Source organism: Paraphaeosphaeria sporulosa (genome assembly GCF_001642045.1).
Source record: "Paraphaeosphaeria sporulosa strain AP3s5-JAC2a unplaced genomic scaffold CC84scaffold_5, whole genome shotgun sequence".
In the NCBI taxonomy this organism is placed as follows: domain Eukaryota; kingdom Fungi; phylum Ascomycota; class Dothideomycetes; order Pleosporales; family Didymosphaeriaceae; genus Paraphaeosphaeria; species Paraphaeosphaeria sporulosa.
The window spans coordinates 1,122,823-1,134,877 of record NW_017253364.1 but is presented as its reverse complement, the minus strand read 5'-3'; the positions used below and the strand labels follow the sequence as shown (position 1 = coordinate 1,134,877).

The window sequence follows — 12,055 nt, the reverse complement described above, 5'->3', positions numbered from 1 at the left end:
CCACCATCGCTAGGATTAGCTCCGTTCTGACGCCATCACGATGGACCGGTCCAACAGGCATGTATAGCTATGGCTTGTTGTCCTTGCAGACCTCACCATGTTTGGCAATACATCTGGTATTTGATCGAAAGTTTACGCAATCCCTTCTGATTTCATTTCCGCTTGCTCGACTTCATTTCCTGGGGTTGTCTCCTGCCGGATTCGCATGTCAGCAATGCGACTAGTGACACCACTTGCCACTTCAAGTCCCGCCACAACACAGCTTAGATTCGTAGGCCTTCCACTGTACCACTTCCATGGACTCAGCAGTGGCGAGTACTTTGCGAAATTGAGCCTACGAAGCTCATAAAGAAGCTTGGAAACAAGTCGTTCGGATCATGCGAAGATCATGGAGCTGATGCAGCATTGATCTGCCACAACAGCGATGCTGCAAGACAGGGGCCGGCTCGCTCCGTACGTCTTTTGCTCTCTAATCTTATATCACAGCACCCACGGCCATAGTTCAGGGAAGTTTTACTTTCACGAAGTAATGCGGAGGATGCGGAGGCCATTTTGCTCCGGCTCTCACTGGGCCATGTAGCCCTAACAGTGAGGCGGCCCTCTGAAAGTGCAACAAATGGAAGCGAGACCATTATGCATCCTGCAGGGGCCTCGTATATTACTTGCACGATTGATACACCAACTAAGGTGCGTACGGCTTGTTGAACGAGCGACTTTACGCCATTACACTTGCATGACTGCGGACTTGAATCATTTTGACCATTGCTCGAAGCCACGCACACAACTAGGGATGGTGCTTGTGTCTTTCCAACGAACCAAGGACGTCCGCGACCGCAGACGAACTTCTCCGAGCGGCCAGTTCCGCAGGCCGCAGGTAACGTGGGAAGGAGAATAACAAATGGCCTATGGTTGGGGGCTATACAACAAACGTCCAACCGCATCGCACTGCTCCCTCGCTACAAAGAGAGCGCCCCACGTATTAGCGCAGAACGTTTACTGCAAATCTCCTGCTCCGAATCACTTCTTCAGTATACGAGCGCGCTTGCTGTCGGTTTCTCCCTTTCGAATTGGACTTTGTTCTGTGTGGGCCCCGATCCAGTTTCGACCCCAAATCTTCCGCTGTCTCAATCCGGTCAATGCGAATTCTCGTTTTTTCATCATCACGATTGGAGGCAGGTCACACAGCCCCCACCTCCTGCCGCCTTCCCGAACACGCCAGCGATTCTTTTGGACAGACCATCTGCATTTATTACGATCTGCACATATCTCTATGCAAGACTCCTACGCAAGTGGCGCTTCGGGGCCAGCCTAACACTTGTTTATGTCTGTGTTAGGGAATCTCACGATCGCTTGAGGGGCCAAAATTAGCAGGCCCTTGCAAGTCTCCATTCGCATCTAGCAATCCGCTTTACTTGAGGCGAATTTGAGAACGGCCCAGCCTTGCTGCACAACGCCTCCACAAGTCTACACAAGCTTGCCCTGGTGCCCTTGGCACTGCGACAACACGACTCGCTCATCCTGAGCTAACCACCACACAGCGCATGCTCACGCGACTCAATCCGCATCCGCACAGTACTCCCTGCTCGGGACTCATAGGGCCAGCCAGCGCCAGCGTTCCTGCAGCAAACACTCACATCAGCAGCGCGTCACGTCGCCTGCGATCTGAGCGCCCCCGCCAGGATGCCTTCTAACCCGTAAAGGTCGGGAGTCTCACCCATCATTGCCCGATCCGGTGTTTCTACATCTCACGTCAACAACGTTGGCTGCTGAATACAGATGCACGCAATGCGCGAAGTGATCCTGAGGGTTTTCCCCAACTCAATCAGATAACCTTCTGGTCTGCGCGCACGGTGGCGCTAGCATAACGGCAGGAATGCTCCGTGTGCCAGACATAGATTTAGAGTTGGAGTGCGAGCGTCGGAGGTCGTGTTTCAGGTTGCGATGCCAGTGAACATCCCCGATGTCCGGGAGGGCTGGTCTGGATGGGGTAGAAAGGCGCGACGGGTAGCTACGGCCGTGGTCTGGGAGCTGTCGCGACTCGTGCAAGGCTTTCTGGGTACATCGCTACCAGAAATCCGTGTGTAGGGCTGATGATGATGTGCTCAAGGGGTGCCGTGGACCGCTTGGGTACACTAACCTCGAGACTTAATAGCCCCTCAGTAGTACGATCCGCTGCTCGCATACAAAAATATCGTCTCTGTTCACAATCCAAACGACAAGACGTTAAGCGACCTGAAATTTTCCTGAATCCTACATAAGGTCGCTGCGCCCCAGCCTTGTGCCTAGCGAGCCCCCCATATGCCGTACTATCCGTAACGGATCGTATTTCGCTCTAAACACCACGACCATACACCCACTTTACATAGCCAAATTTAGAATCGCGATCGAGAACTTGATTTTGCAGATTGCGCTGCACATAGCCCGACGGCCTCCTTACTTTTCGTCTCGCGCTTTGACGCCAAAGGTTGCGAGTTGGGGTTCAGTGAGCCGCAATGACAGTGAGCAGTCAGAACAAACTGGCACAGTAGGAACTTCCAGTCAACAAAATCCTCGTTGACGAGGCAAACACCTCCATTGTAGGCTTCGAAGTCGCCTCGAAAAATTGAGCTTAGCTCACGTGCAGAAAGTAAGTATACTAGAAGTTAAACATCAGGAGTAATTGTGCGGGCAATCTCAGTTCCAAAATCCCCTACCCATCACCTACACCCAGCTTAGAAGTTTCCGCCCGCCGTCTTCGTCGTCGAGGCCGCAACGCTTACACCCTTCACCGTAACAGTCTTGCCATTTACACCCGTAACCCTCACATCCACACTGCTCGTTCCGAATCCAGCGCTGTTCTCCCAGAAGTTGTACGCGCTGCGCTTGGTCGCCTTCCAGGTGGCGCCGCCATCGGTCGACACCTCAAGCTTGGAGACGGCGACGTTAGAGTTCATGACTTGCATGCTGAACCAGTATGGCGAGGTGCCTTCCTTGTTCTTGAGGATGATAGGGGAGGTGATGCCGCAGGGGACGATGGAGTAGGTGATGGGTATGATGCCCTCGGATTTGGTGCCGATTTGGGTGAAGGCATTTTCGAAGAGGTCGAGCTTGTTGACGGCGCACTCGGGGCATTGGTCGACGACCTGGGGAACGGTTAGTCGCGGCTAACAATCGCAGATGTGCAAGGTACTTACCATAGCTTTGATGAACTTGCCGGCCTTGTTTGTGACCTGCACGCAGGCACCGCACTGCGAGGCATCCCAGCTTCCGCCAAAGGCTGTCCCGAAAAGATTCGAAGGGATGGTGTATCCCGAGAAGGAACAAGCTCCGCCGGCAGTGTTGCCACCGTAGAACGATGCGGTACCGCTGACGGAGGCGGCAGAACTGGTAGCCTCCTCAGCAGCGGTATCAGGAATGGCAGCAGCCTGAGATGATTGAGCGGGCGCCGCAGCTACGGAGCTCGTGGCAGCAGCAGCTTGGCTATGCGATGAGGAAGGACCGACAGGCGAGGGAACAACGAAGACAGTCTTGATCTTCTTGCTTGATGACGAGGAAGAGACGACGTCCGAAGGGAAGATGAAGGACTCCAAGGTGGTTGGAGCTTTAGGTGTGTGCGTGGGGAAGGCAGAGGGGCCGTTGGTGGTTGTGTTTCCGACGGGGTAGTAGGGAACCTGTGGGGTTGGCAACGGCTTGGTTTCCTCGGTGCTTGGGGTGACAATGGCGGACGGTGCAACTTGCGAGGTGGGCTTGACGGTCACGGTGATTCTCTCGATCGAGGTCTCCGTGACGGTGATGCCGGGCGCGCACTGTCCTTGCGCAAGAGCAAAGCCCGCGAACGGGAGCATGGCCACGAAAGACTTCATGTTGATTTCTGATATTGTTTTGAGGTTGAATGCGTTGCCGTGGAAAAGTCTGGTGATGCTTCAAGCAAACGCACTAGCGTGGTTGGAAAAGAGCGTGAATGAGTGGATGCGAGTCGACTGACTCTGCGTGAAAACAGATACAACGAATGGAAGCACAGCACAGCGGCTTGCGAAAAGTGAAGGTAGCGAGTGTGGGAGAGACCTGAGGTAAGTCTAGAAGAGAAGAAAAACCGAAAGAAAGCGGGCGTCCGCAGCCTACATATGCAACTGATCCTGCGACAGCTCTCAAATCAGCAGAACAACCTCATGTGGAAATTTACAGGCCTGAGGTGGAGCACACATCACGGGAGTCAATCTCGCAGACGTTGGTCCGCAGCGCAAAAGCGCCGTTTCTCACGCTCCCGTGAACGCCACGCGTCTAGACTTGCGTCCTTTAGGGATCGCCATGTGCAAATGTTGCTTGGCGAGATGAGAGACATGGAGTGAGGTGGGTCGTGAGATGAACACAATGGAGATCAAACGTGAAGCGCTTCCTCCAATTTCACGGCACGTGACTCTTATACCGGCGCATCCGAACGCCGATTGGTCCCAATGGCTGCGTTTAGGGTCGAATTGCGACGCGACGGTTCACAACATGCAACCCCACCACCACCACGAAGCGATCACAAGTACATACCGCAGAACGTGAATGCCACGTTTTGTGTTGAAGGCTTGGTGTGCCATCGCTTGCCGGAGCATCATCCAATTGCCGTACGTACCACTGGTGACAATGCTGGTCGGAGGCTCGATGCCCTTGTGCATTGGCAGACCGACAAGATCCAGCTGGCTTCGAAAGCTACGTACGGATCAATTCCATCACTCCTGTCCCGGAAATGATGACGCGATGCGTCGTTTTTCACCGACCAAACTCGCAGGGTCGAGACCGAGGAAAGTGACTTCGATCCTGGGATCAGTCGAACTCGAGACGTCACAATGCTCGTGTCGTTCGCAGCTTCTAAGCCACTCGCTGAGGCCTTACTCCGCCATTTCACCGTAAATGACCTTGTGAAGCTTACAGTACGACTAGTGTCCAGGATGTTCCAATAGTACTTCAATCACGCGGACATCATCACCTTGCTTCCAGTTAGGCATTTTGGTTGGCGTCGATAATATATTGATAGGTCTAAGTATCTCCATCCAACGAAAATAATCTCGCTCTTGGTTATCAAATGAGGGGTTTCGTTCCGGCGTTGACTGGGCGAGCTATGCTCGATGGTGCGTCACACACGAAGAAATAAATGAGAGCTGTACAACACCCCACTTTTCTAAGCCTATCTTGGCCACATAGATCTGCTCTCCTTATGAACGACAATTACCGTGCCTGCTACAACATCCTAGGAACAAGTGAATTGCACGACTTACAGGAAGATGAGACGTCCTAACTTCACAGAATGCGGATATCGTTATATGTCAAACGCGACGCTAGTCGAGCGGTATCACTATAGTGGCCTAGTCCGTCTGATAACCCGAAGCCAGAGACTCAGATCACGTACCACGGCTGCGTGGCATTATGCGGAGCCGGCAATGAGTAATTTCTATGGTCCACCATCTCAGCCACTTTAACCACATGGATTTTACCTATCCTAGGTACTTTGCTACAAGCGCCGTTCGAGAGCAATGCCTTCTGGCGGACTGTCAAGGCCGTCAATCGCTGGATCGGCAGCCCAATGTCTAGTTTCGCTTCAATTCTATGTAATATCGAAGTATCAGGCAAATGTGCACTATTCGGTTAAACCAGATGTCCTATGACTTCATGAACGTCCACGTCGACCTCTCGAGTCGACATGGCCACGCCGTATGAGTCGCCCGTTCCGGACCTGAAGAGTGGATTCAGCAGCATCCACGCTCCTTTTTCATCTTGACGAATCTTAATCAGTACAAGATGAAGCCGGTCACCTCGATGGCTAAGGAAGCGGAGGGCCTCCTACGCATCGCGCTGTTCAGCGAAGAACTTACGCTGCCAGGTTCTCGGAAGACTTTGAGTCAACTTCATGCCAAGCTGACCAACGATCTTCGCAGCAATAGACGAAGAGGCGTGGTACCTATCTTCATTTCGACGTTGTGGTTTCTCTTGGTTTGGCAATATCTGTTGAAGCAGGTACGCCTCAGAGTTGCTAGGGTGCTGCTCCCCATATCCATAAGAATGCCTTGCTAAACGCGAAAAGCATTTAGCGACATTGGAAGCAACGTTCAAGCTCACATCCTTGCCATGGGCTTGTTTCTTGCCTGGTTTCCTGTGCTCATCTTGTGTTCAATCCTCGATCGCAACCCCATGGGCTCCGACAACATCCAGAGAAAGCTAAACAAGTTATTTGATCTCGTGTGTATGTCTCTACAGGATGAAACAACCCGATATAGGTATATCGCGTCTTTCAATGGGCAACCGCACGCCGCTCAGATGGCCTACTGGGTTGAGAAGATATCAGCAAAGGCGCAATACATCCAACATAGCTACTTCTGTGGCTTCGCCGGCCAAGCAAGAACTCGATTTCGTTACGGAGCCGCATACGCAATTCTAGCTGACATCGAGAAAGCGTACATCGCGGATAGAGGAAGTAACTGGCTTGGTGACCACAACACGGCTCGAGCCTCGTTGGTCTTGGGACAAGTCGACCACGGACTCACCTGGTTCGATGGGCGCCAGCTGTGGAGAGTCTACGGATCGTTCTTCCTTGTAGGTGGTACCGGCTTAGGAGCATTCCCATTTTCATTGCAGACACCTACTGTGGTTTTAAGTTGCCGTACCGTAGGCTACATGGTATTTTTCGTTGTCGCGTTCGCCCTATTGTTCGTGTAGATCCTGGTGTGGTGGCTCACGTCGCCTTTGCGGAAGCACATCCATTTCGACGCTCATCTCAACACCTACACAATCCGAGTAGCCAGGAGTCCCCACCATAGCTCCAAGCGCATGAACGTGCTCGGGCTTGCGAGCTCAAAAGATTTCTTGAGGAAGTTGTTAGACTCCACCGAAACCACTACCAAACTTCTGGCCTTGACTTTGATCCGCCTGCTTCCTTTGCGCAGCAAGCGTCGGCGACTGCGAACCACCGAAGCGCTCACCCACAATCACTTCAACATCCTGCGCGATCTCACCACGCGCAATAGGCTGCAGCGCTCGTTCTTCACACCCCTAGAGTTTGCTAACACGGTCTGGCTGTGCTACCTGGTCATGGCACAGACAATAGGTGCGTTCAATAATTGCGCATGTATGACCTCGAGCTGGGGCAGATACGGAGGGTACATGGACTTCACGCAAGCCAATCAAGCGGATAGCCCGAGAGTAGCGACATACTAGCTTGAAGGCACTATCATTACGTGCGTGTTCATGGGGTTGGGTATGGCGTATATCACCGCTGAGGTGCCGCTTTCTCCTTCTTCTACGGAACATTGTACTGATAAGTCCGCAGTGGCTGCTGCAAGTGCATTTGAGCAGGGAGAATGCAAAGACGCTGCAACGGGTCTAATGCGAGTGCGACGGTTTCGACGGTTCACGCAGTGGGTTTGGTACTCATCTACGATATTCGTGAGCCTCATCACTTATGTGATGTCTGTTCTCGGCTTGCGCAAGTCGAGAGAACGGAAAATGCTGGTGTGGAGCACGTAATCTCACCCATGGCTCATTTGTGCCGCAGTAGGATCTGCCAAAGCCATCGTAGGCACGCCATGTGCACGTGAAGGTGCAAAGCCGTTTACCTTAGGCCGTAAACTTGCTGGGAAGGGATGTTCTCCCACAACGGATGAGACAAACAGACTCGCTTCATTTAATTTCCGGACCTCGCACAACATGCGCGCAAACAGAAGTCATGTCCTATACATAACGACCGCCCTGAACAACTCCTCCGCAAGACATTCTCTGCGCCAGCCCAGATCGCGAGACAGCTCTCCCACCATCGGTCACAAGCCCACGCCATCTTGCAACAAGCGGTAATGACCGAGAGCCAGCGGTCGCACAAACCGCCATCGTACACGCCCTGCGCTAACCGCCGTTTTCTTCCACTCGCCATTTTCCACCTTCCTAAATTCCAACATCGAAGTCAGACATTCGCAAGGATGGCTGCTCCAATCACATCGCGCACAGCCTGAATTCCAAAACGCGGGGTTTTCCTACACGGCTACCACAACCCTGCCATCTCCATCCCAAAGGAGGAATTCGAAGATTAAACCATACATTGGGGGCCTGATAGGCTAGGGGCGTGGTGGCAATCAGGCTGAACCGCATGCGCCTGATCAGGGCATAGGCTGCATGCATTGCTCGACATGTGGAGCCGTGTAAAGCTCCTTTCCACATCCCTTGGGCAAAATGCACATGCCAGAGCCACGCTTCCACGACACCACAGTTACACCTGGTTGCCTGCATCCGCTATATAGAGGCCGGGGGACCCGACTGCACCAGCTCACATCCCGTCCGTTACCGCGGGCTGAACACTCCGTCCTTGAGACTTACTGAAACGATGCGCACGCACGCCTTCCTCTTCCTCGCGGCGGCAGTCCCGGTTGTCGCATATCTCGACTGCGCGGCCTGCGGTGGCAACATCTTCAAAGACAACCGCGAGATCTGGACTGGGTACCTGCTGCAGGTGGCCGGGCAGCTCGGCATCAATATCCGGACCCCGTACTGCAACGGGTCAGACATCTACGAAACCATCGTCAACGAGGGAGGCGGCATGTGTGTCAATTTTCCGGGAAAGATAGATCTGCCTGCGCCTGCGTGAGTTTGCAATCTTGTGGAGGAGTGGACGGGTGGTACTGACTGTGGATAGATATGCGTGCTTCGATGCGTCGACGGTGAAGCCGCCGCAGGTAGGTTCATGACGTGGCGGGTCAGTCGCGGGGGGTGAGCGGGCGAGGCTGACGGTTGTAGAATGCGACGTCGACATGTACAAATCATGCAGCGGCTACTGAGTACCGGTAGCGCTGAGAGGAGGGGACCGGCTGTCCGATTGATGCGTGCGAGAAGCCGTGGCGATGAGGTCGAGAAGTGAGTTCTGCGTTGGAGTAGCCTGTGCTGTCGGCTTCGACCGAAGGGGTGGCGGGAGAGCGTTTCTCGGAAGTGGTTCAGCAGTGTAGGGGGTGGGGCGGTGTGTGTGGGCAATTGCATCCTGTCGTCGGGCAGGCACTCGCATGGTACGTGATGCAGCATGTAGATGGCAGCAGGAGCCCCCATTGCATGCGTGCAGCGCCGCAACGGGAAGCCAAGCTACCCATATCCCATCGCCGCGCGCTCGTCCCAATCCCCCAAAACCCAGAAGTCATCCAGCCCCCACACATCTACATCCCAACCCTCCATCCCCACGCCCTGGAACCCCGCAGCACCCCCGTTGCCAATCTCAAACCCCGTCCCCATCGACGCCGGCGTCTCCATCGCCGCGCCCTCACCACTCCCCATGATGATCTCCCCAGGGCACACCTCCCCCTCCTCCCGCAGCGCCAGCACCCGATACAGCAACCGACTCACCCTCTCCCCCGCCTCCCTTCCCAGCCTCATCTTCTCCTCCTCCCCGCCCCTGCAGAACTTGATCTCCACCAACCCCACCGCCGCGCTGAGATACCAGTAGTGATGGCTCCCCCTTCCGGGACGCATGCTCCTCTCCTCGAGCAGCTTTAGCGCGTGGGACGCGATGGCGTCGCACGCGCTGCGCGCGAGGCGGGCGGTGAACGTGTCGTGGGCGGGGGTGTGGTATGCGATGTGGGTGGTCAGCAGGGCGGCGCGGAGGTAGTCGAGGCGGAGGAGGGTGAGTGTGAAGATGCCGCTGGTTGTCAGGGCGGAGTGCAGGGTAATTACTGTTTCGGCGGTGGAGAGGACGGTGGTCGTGGCGTGGGTGTGGGAGGGGGAAGGGCGGACGGGGGCGGGCGTGTGCAGGATGGTGGGGGCGTGGAGGAGGAGGGTGAACTGTGTGAGTTGGAGGTGGAGGAGGGTGGAAGGGAGAAGGGCCCGTGTGTCGGTGTAGGTGGGGAGGGCGGTGAGCGCAGCGTGGATAGAGGTTTCGGAAGCGAGGGTTGCGGTGGGAGAGGGCGTAGTGTGGAGGGCGTTGTGGGATGCGCAGAGGGCAGCGCGGAGGGGGAGGGAGGCCGCGGAGAGGTACAGGTAGGAGGTGTCTGTGAACGTGGTGTTGGGGAGGGACGAGGGGAGGGAGGTTATCTCGGGGTGGATGTCGGCGTCGTGGATGTTACTGGGCGCGGCGCAGTCGTACTGGAGGCTTGAAAGCGTGGACGGCGTGCCTTTACATCGTTAGCTGCAATAGCTCGTCCTGAGATGACTTGACCTGACTGGCCCACCTTTGTCCACACTCGCCTGTAACTCCAATTCCATTGCCGTCGCCCACAGCCTCCGCCTCATCTCGCCTTCAAACGCCGAGCACCTGCTCCCCAGAATCCCCGGGTCCCGGTGCATACCAGATGACACCATAAATGCCATGACCCCCTGCACCTCCTGGTAGTACTCTTTTGTCTTCAAACACGTCGTGCTCAACGCCAGTAGCCTCAGAAGCCTCACCTGCACACTTGCCAGACTCCTGTGCTTGTTACTCTGTCTCCTCAGCCACGCCTCACAAGCCCTGATCCAAACCACCGCCTGGCTGCGAAAGCTCGACCCCTCGGCGTTGTACCGCGGGCTCTCATGAGTAGACGTGCACAGCGTAGCCGCGAGGATGGCTAGGATGGTAGCATCTATTTCCGTATCCAGCTCGCGCGCGTGCGGGACGTCCCAGTAGTCCGCGTAAGCAGCCCAGAACGAAGGCGCGTGCAGGACACGGTATGTAGTTTCAAAGGTGGCGAAGTAAGTTTTTAGGAGCGTTTCTACCGTATGGCGATCTGGGAGGAGGCTGCGTAGGTGGGGGATGGTGAGAACGCGGTTTGCAGTTGCTTTGGCGCGGGCGCGGTCTTCCTGCGGTTTGGACTCCTGGCGGAGTTTCTGCAGGGTCGAGCCGACGAAGACCTGTGGGGGCATTAGACTTGGTATGAACGGGCTGGACTGGGGTGGTTGCTGGCTACCTGCTTCATGAAGGGGCGGAGGTCGGGGAACTGCGTAGAGTTAGTGGAATCGTCGAAAAGATAGTAAGAGTGACATAACGGCCCCAACTGGCCGGCAACGATACCCAAACAGCACCAAGGAAAGAGTCTAAGTGCGGTGTGTCACCACAGGGTAGTCAACACGTAGTCTGGTCGTATTCAGACTTCTGTCCAGGTGCCGTAGATCACCTTCGGTGAAACCAAGAAACCCACGACCTACATGCGCAACGACTGTAATCGGACTGCTCGGACCATAATAAAACGTCCGCACGCCCCTCCCCTTGCACAATCCCACCTCCTTCTCCACTACCGCTTCACCCTGCACCACCGCATCCTCCAACTCCACCTCTTCGCCACCGTCCAGCCCCACCTCTTCTCTTCGACCTGCTTCCTCAAACCTCCTATTACTCTGCAGCGATCTCACAGCCTCCCCAAGCTCGCGGAGTTGGCGTTCTAGCGCCTCAATCCGCTCACTCTCCGTCTCTTTCCCCTTCCCTGTCAGAGACTGGAACGTCTCCTCCGTGCGCACTCGCACTCTTTTAGGCGTCTTTCCCCGATCATCCCCTTCAAGGATACTATACGCACATTTCTCCGCGTATCCGCCGCCCAGACACCGATTGCAGGGTAACTCCCTATCGCATTTCAGTTTGCGGCGGCGGCAGTCGTTGCAGCTGAGGATGGCGCGCTGTTTGCGTTTCCGGGCGTCCATGTGGTTTCGCAGAAAAGCTCCGGACGTGATTGACAGAACTCCTGCGCGGAGCGAGACTCGGAGAAAGACGGTCGTGGAGGATTGTATATATGCGAGGGAATAGCGTACACTAGTCGGCAGGCAGGCGGAGGATGGTAGGGGCTAGCCGGGTTGAGCAGGTCAGGCTCGGATATTTCCAGCATATCCGAAAATGTCCGACGCCGGCGTGATGGAAGAGGAATGGCCGCTATGTATGAGCGCGGGTTATCAATAGATCTGATAACCGTCCCGGGTTGTGATTCGTAGTAACAGATTCAACCGTAGGCTGCAGAGGAACTGTCGAAGTGGTGCAGGGACGAAGGATGCGGAGGAAAGGCGAGCGAGGTTCGGAGAAAATGATGTGTGCAAAATGGATGGAGAGTCTATGAATTCTCAGCAACTGATGGGATTCTATAAGATGTGCGCTGAAGCGTCCCAG

General features: G+C 55.1%; 5 protein-coding genes across 5 annotated transcripts; 2 read left to right on the top strand and 3 right to left on the bottom strand.

Moving 5' to 3' along the window:
* Positions 1–2,711: 2,711 nt before the first annotated feature.
* Positions 2,712–3,371, bottom strand: CC84DRAFT_1065820 (barwin-like endoglucanase; the record flags this gene model as incomplete). Its single annotated transcript, XM_018173630.2, has 2 exons — positions 2,712–3,122; positions 3,174–3,371. Coding segments are annotated over 2 exons (609 nt in total), but the record flags the coding sequence as incomplete, so codon positions are not given.
* A 1,878-nt stretch (positions 3,372–5,249) lies between these two features.
* Positions 5,250–6,559, top strand: CC84DRAFT_1186919 (uncharacterized protein; the record flags this gene model as incomplete). Its single annotated transcript, XM_018180889.1, has 5 exons — positions 5,250–5,337; positions 5,436–5,584; positions 5,758–5,969; positions 6,054–6,373; positions 6,432–6,559. The coding sequence occupies 5 exons, from the start codon at positions 5,250–5,252 to the stop codon at positions 6,557–6,559; spliced, it is 897 nt and encodes a 298-aa protein (XP_018036140.1).
* Positions 6,560–8,109: 1,550 nt separating this feature from the next.
* On the top strand, positions 8,110–8,903 carry CC84DRAFT_735151 (uncharacterized protein). The gene is made up of 3 exons (XM_018187226.1): positions 8,110–8,589; positions 8,642–8,681; positions 8,743–8,903. Exons 1-3 carry the CDS (start codon positions 8,333–8,335, stop codon positions 8,791–8,793), a joined length of 348 nt encoding a protein of 115 aa, XP_018036139.1. The 5' UTR covers positions 8,110–8,332; the 3' UTR covers positions 8,794–8,903.
* Positions 8,685–11,205, bottom strand: CC84DRAFT_735129 (uncharacterized protein). Its single transcript, XM_018187225.1, has 3 exons — positions 10,872–11,205; positions 10,158–10,815; positions 8,685–10,100 (listed from the first exon to the last, which is right to left on the bottom strand). The coding sequence occupies exons 1-3, from the start codon at positions 10,878–10,880 to the stop codon at positions 9,079–9,081; spliced, it is 1,689 nt and encodes a 562-aa protein (XP_018036138.1). The 5' UTR covers positions 10,881–11,205; the 3' UTR covers positions 8,685–9,078.
* On the bottom strand, positions 10,870–11,998 carry CC84DRAFT_735067 (uncharacterized protein). The gene has a single exon (XM_018187224.1). It carries the CDS (start codon positions 11,596–11,598, stop codon positions 10,999–11,001), a length of 600 nt encoding a protein of 199 aa, XP_018036137.1. The 5' UTR covers positions 11,599–11,998; the 3' UTR covers positions 10,870–10,998.
* Between the last annotated feature and the right edge of the window lie 57 nt (positions 11,999–12,055).